The sequence below is a fragment of the Artemia franciscana genome, chromosome 4 (genome assembly GCF_032884065.1).
Source record: "Artemia franciscana chromosome 4, ASM3288406v1, whole genome shotgun sequence".
NCBI classification, from domain to species: Eukaryota; Metazoa; Arthropoda; class Branchiopoda; order Anostraca; family Artemiidae; genus Artemia; species Artemia franciscana.
Genome location: NC_088866.1, coordinates 57,370,340 through 57,389,498, shown reverse-complemented (window position 1 = coordinate 57,389,498; position 19,159 = coordinate 57,370,340). Strand labels below are relative to the sequence as shown.

General features: G+C 33.3%; 1 protein-coding gene across 1 annotated transcript in view; it reads left to right on the top strand.

The window, feature by feature from the left end:
- The window catches only part of LOC136025798 (small ribosomal subunit protein uS9m-like), a 46,642-nt gene that overhangs the window by 2,561 nt on the left and 24,922 nt on the right, over positions 1–19,159 (top strand). Inside the window, exons 2-3 of the mRNA XM_065701788.1 lie at positions 16,790–16,943; positions 18,416–18,519. Coding sequence (XP_065557860.1) covers positions 16,790–16,943; positions 18,416–18,519 — 258 coding nt within the window. The remainder of the gene's footprint in view (positions 1–16,789; positions 16,944–18,415; positions 18,520–19,159) is intronic.

Here is a 19,159-nt window from a genome sequence, read left to right as displayed (position 1 = left end):
GATCTTCTATAGCTGAATTCATATTTGGCCAGTAAACGGAGTTTCTGGCTCTTTGCTTGCTTTTCTCCATCCCTAGGTGTGATATGTGTAATTGCTGCAGAATGTCCCTTCATAATGCTCTTGGAATGACAACTCTATTTCCTTTTAAAATGATGCCATCAACCATGGACAACTCATCCCTAACATTCCAGTAAGGTTGGATGCTAGCAGAACACTAGTGTTGGTGGTTTGGCCATCCTTTTTGTATGACCGAGGTTCTATCATAATTGGGTCTCTCTTATTTTCTTCCAAGATGATCCCCATCTTCTTATCACTGACTGGGATACTTTTCATAACAGAGTGAACATGGAATTCAATCTCCAGGGAACATTCTTCATCAAAGTGGGGTGGATGCAGTCTTGACAGTGTGTCTGCAACTGGTAAGTCCTTTCCTTTAACATATTGAACTGTAATATTGTATGGCTGCAGCTGAATCATCATTCTTTGGAGCCTGGGAGGGGCTTGGCTTAGTGGTTTTGACAATATAGCCTCCAGTGGCTTATGATCTGTATGTGCAATGATTCTCCTCCCATAGACATATTGATGAAATTTTTTACAGCCATAGAGGATAGCATATAGCTCTTTTTCAATCTGAGAATAGTTTTGTTCTGTTGATGTGAGAGCCCTTGATCCAAAAGCAACAATTTTTCCACCTATGCTCAACTCTGCCCTGAGACCATGCTTGGAAGTGTCAGTTTTCATCTCAACAGATTTTGCCTTAGTATCAAAGGTTGCAAGGTTATTGCAGATTGAAGTTCTGATTCTATTCATTGCTGTTGCATGTTCATTGGTCCACTCAAAGACAGTTTGTTTTCCCAACTCTCTGAGGGGTAGTTTAGAGATGACAAGTTTGGAATGTATTTTGAAAGGAAGTTAGTCATTCCAAGGAATGTGGCCAATTCGTCTTTGTTTGATGGATGTGGCATCTCAATTATGGTTTGAACTTTTGAAGGATCTGGTTTGATACCATCTGCAGTTATTAGATGCCTGAAATATGGCACGCTTGTTGATCTGAATATGCATTTTTCTGGATTAAATCTTACTCCAACTTCTCTGGCCTTCTCTAGGACTTTCCTTAAATTCTCATCATGTTCTTCATCTTTTCCTGATACAAGGATATTGTCAACAATGACGCCAACGCCTTTCAAGTTGTCAAAGGTTTCTTCCATCTTTCACTGGAATTTGTCTTGTGCACATATTAATCCAAACGGCATTCTTTTGTATTTGTACCTGCCAAATGGGGTGTTGAAAGTTGTGACAAGTGAAGACTTCTCAGTTAATGCCAGCATCTAATACCCAGATGTTGCATCAAGCTTAGAGAACTTATTATGGCCATGAATTTTGGCTGCTATATCTTCAAAAGTTGGCATTGGATAATAGGGCCTTTGTATGGATTTATTAAGCTCTCTTGGATCCAAGCATAAACGTAACGAACCGTCTGACTTTTCCACAGCCATGATTGAATTAACCCACTTGGTTGGAGCCACCACTCTTTCAATGATGTCTAATTTTTCCAGGGGCTCCAGTTCGCTTTTAACCCTCTCATGTAAGGTAAAAGTTATTCTCCTGACAGGATTAATGGATGGGATTGCATTCTTTTCTACATGGATCTCTACTTTTTCTGGGAGTTTACCTATCCCAGCAAAGAAGTCATCAAACTCTTTGGGAATTGGCAGTCCACTGAATATGAGATTCACATGCTGTTCAAATTTTGTCCATGCTTGTAGACTGGCTGATTCCCAGTTGAATGATGGGCATGGAAGAAGATTGTCCATTTCTGAAACTTCTGACACCATGTATTGTTACCAAGTAGATTAATTTATTAAGCCAACCGACCTGCAATAAAACTACATAAGCAAACAGCAATCATAAGATACTAAGCAGCAAGCATAAGCATAAAAGCACTAAACACAACATAACCTAAACCCTTTCCAAGATAGCAAGAAGTCAATTGACTAGAATTTTACCCAATCTTGTTGTACTTCAATTAAGCAGAAGATGTATTTCACAAAGTTTCACTTTTATAATACACATATTTTTAAGGTCATCAAAGGTCAGGGCCCTCTAGAGAGAGAGTAGAGGTAGTTGCTTCAAAATACCTTCCCAAGACATATTTTATTCTGTAGATTCATCCCTGAAAGTTTCATGTTCCTAACCTAAACCCTTCCCAAGATAGCAAAAAGTCTTTCTTGCTAACTTCTTGCTATCTTGGAAAGAGGTTAGGTTAGGAAAATGAAACTTTTAGGGATGGGTCTACAGGCTAAAGTATATCTTGGGAAGGTATTTTAAAGTACCCACCTCCACTCCATCTCCTTCTAGAGGGCTCTGATATTTGCCTACATGACAGGTTTTTGAAACCTGTTTCAGTTTTTGAAAATTGAAAGTTTGACAAAACAAAATTTTACCTTAATTTTCGGTTACCAGTTGCTTTTTCTCTGCCTTTAGTTCTGAAAATGCAATTCCTATTATTTCAGTAGAATTCTGAGCCATATCAATGTTTTTTCTTCTTCAAAATTTAGAAAATGTATTTGCATCAAACAGTTCATGGTAACAAACTATAGTAAGGAGCAACTTGGCTCAATAGTAACCAAAACTCTAAAAAATGGACAATAGTTACATCAAAAGAATTACATTTTAATGCTGATTTTAAATATATAAGTTTTCATCAAGATTAGTCTTACCCATCAAAAGTTACAAACCTAAGAAAATTTGCCTCATTTTAGAAAATAGGGGGAAACACACCCCCTAAAAGTCATAGAATCTTAACAAAAATTACACCATCAGATTCAGCATATCAGAGAACCCAATTTTAGAAGTTTCAAGCTCCTATCTACAAAAATGTGGAATTTTGCATTTTTTGCAAGAAGAAAGATCATGGATGCTTGTCTATTTGTTATTTTGTTTTTTGTTTTTTTCCCAGGGGTGATTGTATTGACTCAGTGGTCCTAGAATGTTGCAAGAGGGCTTATTCTAATGGGAATTAAAAGTTCCAGTGCCCTTTTTAAGTGACCAAAAAAAATTCTAGGGCACCTGAAAACATTCCCTCCCATGCTCATTTTTTCCCCAAAGTCACCACATCAAAATTACTTTGAGATAGCCATTTTATTCACCATAGTTGGAAAACCTAATAACTATGTCTTTGGGGACAACTTACTCCCCCACAGTCCCCATGGGAAGGACTGCAAGTTACAAACTTTGACCCATGTTTACATATAATAATGGCTATTGGGAAGTGTACAGACGTTTTAAGGGGGATTTTTTGTGGTTTGGGGGAGGGGGAATTTGATGGGGGGTACATGGGAGGATCTTTCCATGGGGGAAGAGAATTTCAATGAAGGGGGCATTGGATTTTCTAGCATTATTTACAAAAAATAATGAAAAAATAAATATGAAAAGTTTTTTTCAACTGAAAGTAAAGAGCATCATTAAAACTTAAAACAAACAGAAATTATTATGCATATGAGGGGTTTACCTCCTTGCAATACCATGCTCTTTATGCTAAAGTATTTTTAGTAACTTCAACTATTTATTCTATAGCCTTTGTGATTCAGGGGTCATTCTTAAGGAATTTGGACAAAATTTAAGCTTTAGTGTAAAGAGTGGGGTATTGACGAGGGGTTGAACCCTCTCATATCTATATATATATAAATAAGTTGTCTGTCTGTCTGTGGGTCTGTGGATCTGTGGATCAGGTGACGTCATGTTTCGGCTGACGTCATGAAATTAGTTGCCGTCATTTTTGTTATGACGATGCTTAGTATATTGTAAAACACATTAATTTGGTTAATAATATACCATTTAAAACACCAAAATGAACATGCTGGAGTAGTCACTCGGTGAGAGAGGGTGTCAGAACGGACAATGAAGGTCCCAGGTTCAAATCCTGGTTAGGCTAAAAAAGGTAAAAAACTAAAAACTAAAAAAAAAACTGAAAAAACTAAAAAAAGGCAAAAACTACAAAAAAACTAAAAACTAATAAAAAAATAAAAAAGCCGAAAAACTAAAAAAACTGAAGAAACTAAAAAAAGGAAAAAACTTAAAAAACTAAAAACTAAAAAAAACTAAAAAAAAGGAAAAATGAAAAATAGAAGAGAAAAAGAATACTAATAAAATTAAAAATAAAAATAAAAAAAAATAAAAAAGATAAAAAGCTAAAAAAAGGTAAAAACCAATAAAAAACTAAAAAGAAAAAAGGTAAAAAACTAAAAAAAAAAAATTCATCTAAAAAACTAAAAAAAACTAAAAAACGTAAAAACTAAAAGAACTAAAAAAGTAAAAAAAAACTAAAAAAAGGAAAAAACTGAAAAATAAGCGGGATATAAAACAGGGGGATATAAATGACGACCGGGACACCGGGACATCTATCTTCTATCTTTCTATATATAAAAATAAGTTGTCTGTCTGTGGATGTGTGGATGGATGTGTCAGGTGACGTCACCTGAAAAAACTGGATTAGGTGACGTCAAAACTGAAAAAACTAAAAAAAGGCAAAAACTACAAAAAAAAACTAAAAACTAATAAAAAAAATAAAAAAGCTAAAAAACTAAAAAAACTATAAAGGTAAAAACCAATAAAAAACTAAAAAAAAAACTGAAAAAACTAAAAAAAGGCAAAAACTACAAAAAAAAACTAAAAACTAATAAAAAAAGTAAAAAAGCTAAAAAACTAAAAAAACTAAAAAAACTAAAAAAAGGTAAAAAACTAAAAAAAATAAAAAATAAAAAAAAACTAAAAAAAAGGAAAAAACTGAAAAATAAGCTAAAATAAAGGTAAAAACCAATAAAAAACTAAAAAAAAAGGAAAAAACTAATAAATGACGACACTCAAAGAGAAAGCGACCAGGACAAAAGGAATGTTCGATTAGCAATCAACAAAGCACCGGGACACAGGGAGTATAAATGACGACCAGGACATAAGTAAAAAAAAAAAAACTATCTATATATATAAAAATAAGTTGTCTGTGGATCTGTGGATCGTGGATCAGGTGACGTCACCTGAAAAAACTGGATCAGGTGACGTCAAAACTGAAAAAACTAAAAAAAGGCAAAAACTACAAAAAAAACTAAAAACTAATAAAAAAAATAAAAAAGCTAAAAAACTAAAAAAACTAAAAAAAGGCAAAAACTACAAAAAAAACTAAAAACTAATAAAAAAGCTAAAAAACTAAAAAAACTAAAAAAAAGGCGGGGACACCGGGGGAAACAGGGGGATATAAATGACGACCGGGACAAAAAAACTAAAAAGAAATAAAAACTAAAAACTAATAAAAAAAACTAAAAAATCTAAAAATCTAAATAAGCTAAAAAAGAAAAAAAAAGGAAAAAAAAAAGGAGAAAAACAAAACTAAAAAACGAATGTATATACAGACCGGGACACCGGGATACAAATGATGACCGGGACCCGGGACACAGGGAATATAAATGACGACCGGGACACAGGGACACAACTACAACGGGGACACCGGGGGAAACAGGGGGATAACCTGACAATCTATTTATATGCAAAGACAATGGGACAGCAAAGAATGTTGTATATTCGCAAGTTTTACGTAGTTAAAACCATATATATATATATATTTCTATATTCACAGGTGGGACATAGGGACACAACTACAATGGCGCGTAACTATTATGGCGCGTAACGACTTACGCGCGCGGGGGGGCTTGGGGGGGGGCGCGAAGCGCCCCCACCAACTAGGTGTTGGGGTGGCGCGAAGCGCCACCCCAACAGCTAGTAAGGAATATAAATGAATCAGAAAATACAACTCATGTTTCCAAATGACGTCGTTTGGAGCCCAAATTGAAAATCCAGATCAATTTATGTCTACTTTCAAAGTAAAAGGGCAAATTTATCATAGAGCAGGGTCTCTTCTACCATTCTCAGGCGAGAATCATAAATTTTTACAATTGTACTTCATCAGTGATAGAAATTCTGAATTGAATGCACGTTGCGAAATTTCTCCCAACATTGAAAGGACAATCGTTTCCCAATTACAACATCTTTTCCACGAAAATAATAATTTAGTGCGTCTGTTCAAAACAGCCATCGATTTGATGCCTACTTATACGCATAAAATTGTTATTTCCGCTGACAAAACGCCTCCTGGCCAACATGTGCGTAGATACAATGCTCCAACTATCGACGAAGTGGCCATCGTTATGGTCGGTGATCAGTTTTTACCTCGAGATATTATTCTCAGGGTTTCCACCACACGTGCTACAACTAAAAATAGGCCTACCAATAATACTTTTAAGAAATGGAAAACCTAATAGAGGCCACAATCTTGACAGGGCCTTTTGAGGGTGAGGCTGTTCTTATTCCTTGCATTCCCAAGATTCCAACGGATCTGCCTTTTCAATTTAAAAGATTGCAATTCCCAATTCGATTAGCATTTGCAATCACCATTAACAAAGCTCAAGGTCAATCATTAGAAAAATGTGGTATAGATCTTAATACTGATTGTTTTTCCCATTGACAATTGTACGTTGCATGTTCGAGGGTCGGTAAACCTGACAATCTATTTATATGCAGCGACAATTGGACAGCGAAGAATGTTGTATATTCGCAAGTTTTACGCAGTTAATTTGTATTTTATCTATCTATCTATCTATCTATCTATATAAAAACGAGTTGTATGTATGCATGTTTGTTTGTTTGTAAAAAGAGCGTTTGCATATGATGTCATTATTAGTCCATACGGCTTTGTATATGCAGAGACAATGGGAAAGCCAAGAATGTTGTATATTCGCAATTTTTACGTAGTTTAACTCCTGCAGACGAAATGAATGCTTGCCTAAAAAATTCTAATTTATAGGCACACGTAAAAATATTAAAATTAACTACAAATATGCGTGTCCGATTGCAAAACGATGACTCTGGTCAAACAGTAGACTCAATTTCAGGACGTATACAACTACCTGCTGATTTCTGTAATTTAGTGACGTCCAAAAATGAATTGATTGAAAAAGTATTTCCGAATATTCTAAAAAATTATAAAAATAATAAATGGCTAAGTGAAAGAGCGATTCTCGCACCGAAAAATATAGACGTCCACGAAATCAACAATATTGTTTTGAACAAGATTCGAGACCAGGCAGTCCTTTACAAGTCAGTCGACACAGTTTTGGAACCAAATGAAGCGGTTAATTATCCATCTGAATTTTTAAATTCCATAGATCCTTCAGGGTTTCCACCACACGTGCTACAACTAAAAATAGGCGTACCAATAATACTTTTAAGAAATATCAACCCACCAAAGCTTTGCAATGGCACGCGACTTGCCGTAAAAAAAAACAATGGAAAACCTAATAGAGGCCACAATCTTGACAGGGCCTTATGAGGGTGAGGCTGTTCTTATTCCTCGCATTCCCATGATTCCAACGGATCTGCTTTTTCAATTTAAAAGATTGCAATTCCCAATTCGATTAGTATTTGCAATCACCATTAACAAAGCTCAAGGTCAATCATTAGAAAAATGTGGTATAGATCTTAATCCTGATTGTTTTTCCCATGGACAATTGTACGTTGCATGTTCGAGGGTCGGTAAACCTGACAATGTATTTATATGCAGCGACAATTGGACAGCGAAGAATATTGTTTATTCGCAAGTTTTACGCAGTTAATTTGTATTGTATCTATCTATATAAAAACGAGTTATGTGGATGCATGTTTGTTTGTTTGTAAAAAGAGCGTTTGTATATGACGTCATTATTAGTACATACGGCTTTGCATATGCACAGACAATGGGAAAGCCAAGAATGTTGTTTATTCGCAATTTTTGCGTAGTTTGAAACACATATATAAATCTATCTATATTCACAGGTGGGACACAGGGACACAACTACAATGGCGCATAACTAATATGGCGCGTAACGACTTACGCGCGCGGGGGGGCTTGGGGGGGCGCGAAGCGCCCCACCAACTAGGTGTTGGGGTGGCGCGAAGCGCCACCCCAACAGCTAGTATGCAATAAAAACATACAAATATGGAAGTTCATTACATAAGTTAGTTTGTAAGTTACATATTTTTTTTCACTAATGAAAACGTTTGTAAGAAAAGCTCCTTTTTTTCTCAAAATCCTCTAATTAAAACTATAAGAAAGCCATTTAGCCAAAAAAAAAATTGATATGCAAATTTCGTTTTAATTACTTATGTGTGGAGAGCCAAGACCAAAACATGCATTAATTCAAAAACGTCCAGAAATTGAATAAAAAAAACAAGTTTTTTTTTAACTAAAAGTAAGGAGCAACATTAAAACTTAAAACAAACAGAAAATTTTCCATATATGGAAAGGGCTTTTCCTATTCAATGCCCTGCTCTTTATGCTAAAGTTTTTTACTATTTTAAAAAGTTGAGTTAAGAGAAAGAGTCAAACTTTAGCATAAAGAGCAGGGCATTGAGGAGTAAAAGCACTTCATATACAGAGTAAATTTTGTTCATTTAAGTTTTAATGTTGCTCCTTACTTTTTGTTAAAAAAACTTGTTTTTTTTTATTTAATATCTTTAAGACCTTATAATTTGGGATTGAGCAAAGTTGTGAAGCTGAAAACAATTTGTTGTACTTCATTCAAGCAGAAGATCTATTTTGCAAGGTTTCACTTTTATAACACACATATTTTTAAAGGTCATCAAAGGTCAGGATCCTCTAGAGGGAGAGGGAGTAGAGATAGGTACTTCAAAATACCTTCCTGGGACCTACTTTAGCCTGTAGACCCATCCCTGAAAGTTTCATTTTCCTAGTCTAACCCCTTTCTGAGATAGCAAGAAGTCACTAAACTTGAATTTTACCATATATATATATACTAGCTGTTGGGGTGGCGCTTCGCGCCACCCCAACACCTAGTTGGTGGGGCGCTTCGCGCCCCCCAAGCCCCCCCGCGCGCGTAAGTCGTTACGCGTCATATTAGTTACGCGCCATTGTAGTTGTGTCCCTGTGTACCACCTGTGAATATAGATAGATTTATATATGTGTTTCAAACTACGTAAAAATTGCAAATATACAACATTTTTGGCTTTCCCACTACTGGGAGCTTTCCGTTTCCAATTGCCAGCAATTGATCTGAAAATGTTTGACCAGAGTCATCGTTTTGCAATCGGACACGCATATTTGTAGTTAATTTTAATATTTTTACGTGTGCCCATAAATTAGAATTTTTCAGGCAAGCATTCATTTTGTCTGCAGGAGTTAAACTACGTAAAAATTGCGAATATACAACATTCTTGGCTTTCCCATTGTCTGTGTATATACAAAGCCGTATGTACTAATAATGACGTCATATGCAAACGCTCTTTTTACAAACAAACATGCATACACACAACTCGTTTTTATATAGATAGATAGATAGGTAGATACAATACAAATTAACTGCGTAAAACTTGCGAATATACAACATTTTTCGCTGTCCAATTGTCGCTGCATATAAATAGATTGTCAGGTTTACCGACCCTCGAACATGCAACGCACAATTGTCCATGGGAAAAACAATCAGTATTAAGATCTATACCACATTTTTCTAATGATTGACCTTGAGCTTTGTTAATGGTGATTGCAAATGCTAATCGAATTGGGAATTGCAATCTTTTAAATTGAAAAGGCAGATCCGTTGGAATCATGGGAATGCGAGGAATAAGAACAGCCTCACCCTCAAAAGGCCCTGTCAAGATTGTGGCCTCTATTAGGTTTTCATTGTTTTTTTTTACGGCAAGTCGCCTGCCATTGCAAAGCTTTGGTGGGTTGATATTTCTTAAAAGTATTATTGGTACGCCTATTTTTAGTTGTAGCACGTGTGGTGGAAACCCTGAAAGATCTATGGAATTTAAAAATTCAGATGGATAATTAACCGCTTCATTTGGTTCCAAAACTGTGTCGACTGACTTGTAAAGGACTGCCTGGTCTCGAATCTTGGTCAAAACAATATTGTTGATTTCGTTGACGTCTATATTTTTGGGTGCGAGAATCGCTCTTTCACTTAGCCATTTATTATTTTTATAATTTTTTAGAATATTCAGAAATACTTTTTCAATCAATTAATTTTTGGACGTCACTAAATTACAGAAATCAGCAGGTAGTTGTATACGTCCTGAAATTGAGTCTATCGTATCATAAATGTCTTTTTGTTCCGACGTTAACTTGGAAATGTTATTTTGTACATACGACAATAGATCATTCATACTGTAACTTTTTTCACGATCCAATTCTACACATGTCGAAATAGCAGCGATACGGTTAGGTGAAGGCATTCCCAAATCCTGAAGAGGTTTGTTTGCCATACGTACGCACAAATCTTCTATAATAACTAAAGTGTAGTTATAAATTTCTGATGTAAAATCAAAAGTCATATCTGACGTCTCTAACTGTTTTCGATGGAGTATATCTTCGGACATTTTTGACTTATATTTTTCCCATAACTCTGTAGGAGCTGATGGAGAGCAAGTTGTTAAAATGATGCCAAACAATGCACGAATTTGACTTGGGGTTGACGTTTCGCACTAATGGGGAATATGGAACAACCCACTGGTTATCTACTTCGATGGTGGTACCGTTGCCATTGTAGGTTCTTCAGTCATTTTACAATTAGAAATTTCTCTTTCAACGGTCTTCTTACAATTAAAAATTTGTCTTTGAACGATATTCTTAAATACCTGTATCCTGGTCGTCATTTATATTCCCTGTGTCCCGGTCGTCATTTGTGTCCCGGTATCCCAGTCTGTAATTTCTCTTTGAGTGTCCCGGTCGTTATTTATATTCCCTCTGTCCTGGTCGTCATTTGTGTCCCGGTCTGTAATTTCTCTTTGAGTGTTTTTTCTTTTTAGTATTTTTTAGTTTTTTACATTTTTTCTTTTTTCAGTTTTCTTCTTTATTTTTCAGCTTCACTATGAAATACATATCGCCGAACCTTTGTTTTTTTAACTAAAATCTGGTAGGCATTGATGACCTTATCCGAGTCAAAATCCCAAACCCAATCATCATTGCTATCATTTTCAGTTTTGATATGTTTTGACTCTTGCTGTCCAGGTGGATCTTCATCTAACTGCGCGGTTTTGCGTTCTTTAGCCTCAAGCCTGTTTCCTTGCTGTTCTTTTGATTCCTCGGCACGCTTTCTTTTCTGACTTTCTCTATCAGCAGCAAGTTTTTTGGCATAGACTCTTTGAGCATCTTCATCGGCTTTTGCCATTGTAAGTTCATCAGTCATTTTAAACTTAAACATTAATAGATTTCTACGTGAACATATATGTCTTAAATATCTTTAATGACGTCACCGTCATAGCAAAAATGACGACAACTAATTTCATGACGCTAGTCAACACAGAAACATGACGTCACCTGATCCACAGACAGACACACAGACAGACAACTTATTTTTATATATATATTTAGATATATATATATATATATATATATATATATATATATATATATATATATATATATATATGTGTATATATATATATATATATATATATATATATATATATGTGTATATATATATATATATATATATATATTATATATATAAAACCAATATATATATATATACATATATATATATATACACATATATATATATATATATACATATATATATATATATATACATACATATGTATACATAGAGGTAAATATATCACAGTTTGTATTATTGACTTACCAATAAAGTGAACACACCACTTGACGCGTTTTTTTTAAGGAATTTAAAAATTGTTTCAATTCCAAATTCAAATTTAAGCCCTTTTTAAAATCAGCTTTTAAAACTGATGAATTTTCAATTAAAGTGTGAGTTATCAGTTGTTTTCCAACAAAGTAATGCTACCTTTTCTTAGTGTTGTTTTCCTGATCATTTTTGAAAAAATATAATATATATACATATATATTAAAATTATGCAAAATGCTAATCCTGATTGATTCCCTAACCACCTGTTTTATGCCCAAATCATTACTAATGAGAGAAAATTTCTCAAAAAGTATTTTGTAGGTGGGAATGTTAAATATATGGCAAGCTAAAGCAGAACCAAAGGAGTTATTAGGACTGTTAGAAATTAATGCTATGTCTATATCTTCTTTATGATGGTTTAGCCTTTTTTCTAGATTCTGATTAGTTCTGCCAACATAGTAGTTGCCACAATCACATGATATTTGATAAATCCCTCTTTGCCAAGTGACTGGGGTATTATCTTTATTAGAGTTTAAGAAATTTGTGATTTTAAAAATAGTGAAAACTACATATAGGTTATTTTTTATCCAAATATTTTTTAATTCTGTTTTGACTTTTGGAATGTATGGAAGATATATTTGAGGGCTTATATGACTGTCAACTGTCGAAATATTTCACACATTGTGAAATATTTTTGATTTCATGGGAATATCTTTAAGTTGACAGTTCATTATATAACTGACAAAAGGAATGGAGTATTTGTGACCAAAAGGAATATCTCTGATAAAAACTATTTCTGTATTTATATACGACTTAGAGCAAATGTTTAGGGTTTCTTTGATCATCTTAAAACTTATGATAGAAATTGGCAGTTTACCCTAGAAATTGGAAATAAACTACCATTTTTAGATGTGTTAATTATTTGTAATTCTGATAAACTAGATTTTACTATGTATAGAAAACCAATGTAAAACAATAGATATCTTCATTTTAATTTAAATCACCCCCCTCCCCACAAGTTAAAAGAGCAGTTGTAACTTCTCTCATTGACCATGCTCTGAACATTTGTTCCAATTTGCATATAAATGCAGAAATAAATTTTATGAAAGATATTATTTTTGGTAGCAGATACCCCATTCTTTTTGTCAATGATGTAATTAACCATAGACTAAAAAGACTTTACCATAAGTTTGAAGATGTATCACAATATGAGGCTCCTGATAAGCCCACAAGTACAATCTATCTTCTTTACATCCCAAAGATGACAACAAAATGAAAAATGTTTGCACAAAAAATAACCTCTATGTAGTTTTCACTAAGAATTTTAAAATCACAGATTTTTGAAACTCTTGTGAAGATAAAACCCCTGTTACTTGCCAAAGAGGAGTTATTTAATACATTGCAGCTGTGGCAATTACTATGTTGGTAGAACTCATCAGAATCTAGAAAAATGGCTACACTAGCATAAAGAAGACATAGACAAAGCATTAATTTCTAATAGTTCTTATAACTCCCTTGATTCTGCTTTAGCTTGCCATATATTTAATAATCCCACCCACTCAATACTTTTTAAGAAACATTCTCTCATTAGTAATGATTTGGGGATAAAACAGATGGTATTGGAATCAATCAAAATTAGTCTCAAAATAAATAATAATATTTCTTTGAATATGGGCTTGGGGAAGTATTCACAAAATTCTTTATGCTCTAATTACAAAAAGTCTTTTTACCCAAAAAAGCAAGATTATTTTTGAAAAATTGAATTTTATTATTTTGTTCTGTTTTGTTTGATTGAAATTATCATTTTACATTATTTTATTTATCAGTCCTGGTTGATGTCTGTTGAAGTAAGGATGCTATGGCTGCTTTAAAAATATTTTTCAAAAACATTTTTATTTTTAATTGGTTTGGTGTTGTGCTGAAGACAGCCCTTGGACATAGGGCCAAAATATTCACTGAATTTAATTCCACTGTCTTGAGAGAATTTTTCTGTTGTTTCTAACTTGTGTTTGTTTGATATGGAAGGGCAGTGTGGTCTTTGACTAATTGAATAAAACAAGAATCAGATAGAAAATTTTTTTTACTTTTGACATCCCATGCACTGTTCTTTTCAAATAACATAATCACTGCTGTTAAAATTAGATCCTATTCCCCTTGCCCTTAGGTAATAGGTTTAATTATAGGCTTGAAAGCTTTTTTTCTGACAGACATTAATCATGGAATTAATCTTTTCAGAAACTAAATAAATATTACTCAGTTTTTCAATATAAGCCTCGGGTTCAAGTAGTACATAAGGAAACGTGTTAAGAAAATTCTTACTTCATTTTATGCAGAACAATCCTAGTTAATATGTTTTGCAGAAGGAGAGCCTTCATCTTCACTATTTTTCTTGTATTTCCATTTATTCTATCACATTTTTCAATATTTGTGTCTATTCTCTAAGTTATGAAAATTATTTATGAACAAACACCCAACTCACATCTATCTAATCTAAGAAAACATAATTTATCAGTAATTTTTTGTGAGAAGTTAGTAAATGGCACTGATGGTATTTAATTGCATATATAGATTATTTGAAAGCAAGATAATGCAGTCGAATCCATGTTTATTTCTCAGAATTTTGTAAAAAATTGTACGATGGTGAAGAAAGTGAAGATCAAGCTTCTCCTCTTGCAAAATATTTTTACTAGGATTGTTCCACATTTTATGAAGTAAAACATGTTTTGTTAACATGTTTCCTTATGTATTGATTTCCTTATGATATGAACAAAACTATCAATCGTTCTGAATGGCAAAAACTCCAATGAATGATATCTTTGTTGTCATTCAGATACCCTAAATCAGGTAAAAGATAAGGTAATTAACATGGATTAAAGTGTAGTGAAATCTTAATATGTTAGAACAACGTACCTTTGCCCTAGGCTATATACAATAGTTGGCTGATTTATAAGTTTGTATTGTTTTGTGTGTTCTTATTTCTCATCCTTAGGTTTGTAATGCCAAGTAAGGTCATATGACCTTACTTATCAGCTAGCTTTTGTTATTAGCTTATGGATATATATGGACCCAAATGGGGTAAGAGCTGGAATGTAATTGTATTAAAAGTAATTAGCCTATTATAATTAGAAGGAGCCATGAATGGTAGCTAGTATTTTCTGTCTGATGTGTGTCCAGAAAAGTATAACAAAATTGCTGGGGTTTAAATCCAGCAGATAATGGTAATAAATTTTGAGAATCTTGGAACAAGATTTATTCTCTGAACTAGCTACAATAAAAAAGGACACATTCAAATTTCCTTTTAAATATCATTTCTAGATACAATATACCTACTTTGTACAGTGCCAAACTACTGTTTGGATTTAGAATGATAAAGGTTTTGCTGTTTGCACTATTTTTGTATGCATTTCTCATAAATAGCTAGCTTATAATGTCAATTTGAGAATAAAAACAAATCAGTAAATGTTTGTATACAGATTGGGGCTCTATTTAGGTATTAGAGGGAGGAACTGGTACAGTTTCCACAATAGTGGCAATTATAAACTACCATATTTGAAAGAATGTTGGTTAGGGGATTAAATGGTATTTTTATTTTTTTGTTATTGCTGTTAGTTAGAAAAGGAATGTAGCACCATCATTAGCCAAATTATATGCAAAGAGTATCTGGTAATTTTTGTTGTTGTTTGAATAATTTGTTAGCTAAAAGATAAATATACCATTCATTTTGGTATTCAACACTTTCCAAGCTTGATAGTTGCTACTGGAACACATCTTAAACTGTATAAACTGTAATCTTCAGACAAGATTCTTTTTCTGAAATAAACACTATAATAAAAAAAATTTTCTTATTTCATTGTATTCTGAAATGTTATATCCACATATGCAAAATGTTCTAAACCTGCCAGTAGCAGGGGGGATTTAGGGGAGACTAGCTGACACTCCACATGTTGCTGGGGTATGCAGCACCTCAGCAATGCATGGGAGGGGTCAGCTGGTATATATATATATATATATATATATATATATATATATATATATATATATATATATATATATATATATATATATATATATATATATATTCAAAAATTCAAATATTCAAATTTTTTTTTTAAACCCTGGAATTTTTTCTAAGTGTATCTCCCAGATCCTGAATTTTTTTTTAAGCCAGAAAACTAAAGCAAACAATACATTGACAAATGGCTCTAATAAATTTAGGCTAATGTATGTGTGGATACATGATGCTGTCATATTTAACTCAGAAACACATTTAAAGCTATTTTTCTGCTACCATTTGTGTGTCATTTGTGAATCTATCTTTTCGTCAGCAAAGTGTTTCAATGGTCCAACAAAAACCTGTTGATCAACTATTACAGATCAAGTTGATTCACAAAAATATAAGCAGGTGGTAGATGTGGCTGTTCAAAATTTAAAATCAATTTTAACTGAAAGCCCTGTGAGCAGAGGAGAATTGGTGCATTTAATGATGAAAATACACTTGAATTACCTAACTCAAATTCTCTTTCTTTTCAAACTCTTATTTGATTATTATAACCACATTTGTGGAAACTGCTTCAAAATCTCGCTACAAATGAAACGAAAATTCAGACAGTAGTGACAATTCGGGAGTTAGTTATAAAGAATTGTTAAATAAAAGTGGAAGGAGTTGTAAATAATAGGCTACAGGAGTTCTGTGCATGTCATTTTGAAACTTCTGATTAGTTTTTAATACAATCTGCCATTGCTGTGATTTTGGGTTTCACCTAAACTGTTGATGAAAAATTCTTTCCATGACGCACCAGGAATTGCCAACTCACAATCTTGACTCACATTTATATATTTATGGCAAGAACAAATTACACTATCTAGCTCTTGCTACGTGCACTATTGTAAGTGATATCGATTGTACTAGTGATTAGTTATATTATTGACCACTTGCAGCAAAATAAATTGACAGTTCAGACAGATACACTTATTGGACTGTTTGAAATCAAAGTTGAATCAGAGTTAAGAATTTGTCTTAAGAATATTGTTGTGTGGTTCCTTTTCCTTTGTTTTTGTAATTTATGTGCTTTAAAAATTGTTTTCTTTTTGATTCTTAGGGAATAAATACAAGTTGGGCGTCAAATGAAGGATCAACTGTTGAAAAAGATTCTTTTGGCTCCCCAGTGCCCTATGATACATCACTAGAGCCTAAAAAAGAGCAGAAAATTAGCAAAGCTATGGAAGCTTATTTGGAAAGAGCAAGAAAATACAGTAAGTATGTGTTAGGATGTTGCTATCAAACCTGAAATTTTTTTCCTTTTTTTTTACTCAGCTATTGCTGAAAATTTGCCTGTTATTTTGCCAATATTCTTGAAATCTTCGTATTAGTTTTCATCATATAAACACGCTTACATTATTTGCTGCTTATAGTTTGAATGAAAACTTTTATTTGGATTTGATTGAAAAATATTTTGTATACACAGAGGGAAATTTTAGGAAAGTTAATAAAGAGCCCCAAACCACCCAAACATGATGTCAAAACTAAATAAAACCAAATTATTGAAATTTACATCTTAAAAACAATAAATTAGACCTTAAAAAGAGCTGCAATTGAGCAAAGGTATTAAAAACTATCTGCAAAGACAAGAAAATTCCTTAAGTATATGTTAGGGGGATGTAATCAAATGTCAGTAGTATTTTTCACTCAAATGTTTCTGGAATTTTTCCTTTTATTTTATCATTATTTTGTGAGTTTTAGTATTAGTTTGTGTCTGATGTAACTTGAATTATCTGTTATTCAACCCTAATTTGTATTTTCCAAGAAAATTTACCTTTGGGCTGCAAATTAATAAATAAAAGAGAGGAGACAGAACTATCAGAGTGCAACAGAACTTGAGGCAAGGAAGGGTTTGATCTAAGGGGGGGGGGGTAGTTTGGCGAAAAAATGCTAGTTGTACTTAACCAGGGGAAAGCAAAACTGGCTTACAAAACCAACTAGTGAGATTATTGCAAATATTGATTGAAAAAGCAAGCAGAGCAAAACTTAACCATGTAACTTCTATTCCCAAGCAATACTCTGAGTTAATAAAATTAATAACACCAGAATTAATCTCTGTTTGAGGAGAGGGGCAATAGTTCAACTGCTGGCCGGCACATTGGGCAGTAGCACCAATTTATTGAAATGTTTAGGGGGGATGATGTATTTTTCAAAATCTTGAGGGGGCTATTTATTTCGTTTTTGATACTTGGAATCAAAAAGTGACCTCTATTATCGTAACCAGTTATGTTCAATGCCCGCTTCCTTTTCCAGGTGTCAAATGGAAGGCAAAAATGGCTTTGCTAGCCAGCTTGAGAATACTGCCATCTAATTTTGTAGCCATGGGAACTACTCAAAGTTGTGCTAGTATGACTGTGATTGAGAGAAGTTTTTCTAATATTCTAGGATTCTCACTCACAATAATAAAAACACTTGGAATAGAGAAGAAGACATTCTAAAGATGTTTGAAAAATATGTTAGAAAACTTAAGTATTCAAAATCTGATTACATTTTTCAATTTTTATTAAATAGGAATTTCAGATAGGTTTTAGAATTTTTTTTTTGTAAATCGTGGTTTTTAGGTATGAGCAGACATAAGACAGGTCAATCGGGACAAAAACATATCCAACTTTGACGTTCTTGGTGCTTAAATGTTTGTTCTATAGAATATGTTTAAAATCAAAATTTATGTCTTACTTTTCTTTAGATGCATTTTATAAGGAACAGCTTGCTGATTTTGAAATAGGAAAAAGACACTTGGCTAATATGATGGGACAAGATCCAGAATTTTTTACTCAAAAGGATATTGATGTAAGTCTTTGAACTTGATATATGTGTGACAATATGCTGATTTTTGTTGATTCTGAAGTTTGTAAAAGTGCTATGAATAAGGAGTGCTCAGTCCTCTTTATATTAGCCACCTCTATATGAATCCCTTTAGGCTATATGAGCAATTGATCAGAGTACAAAAAAAAGTCTCCGAAGTATGCACTTTGTATGTCATACAAACTTCAAAAAGGGCTCCTTCAATTGGAAATTAGAAGTTCTAGTGCGCTTCTTAAGAGTCAAAAGTGACCAGGGGACAACTAAGTTTCCCCACGCCTTTTTTTCCCATTTGTATGCAATACAAATTTTGAGATAGCCATTTTGTCGAAAATAGTCCAAAGATCAGATAACAAAAACTGTGGGGTTGACATACCCCCCCCCCCTTTCAGAGCTCATGTGTAATTGTTGTAAGTTGTACATGGTTTTTATGGAAGGAGTGGCTGAATAAACTTTAGGAGGAGATTTTTCGATTGAAAATCGAAAGTTTTAGTACCCTTTTTAAGAGTCAAAAGTAATTGGAGGATAATTATACCAACCAAGTCCTTTTTTCTCAAATGCATCAAATCGAAATCCCAAGATAGCCCTTTTGCTTAAAATAGTTCAAAGATAAGATAACAAAAAATTC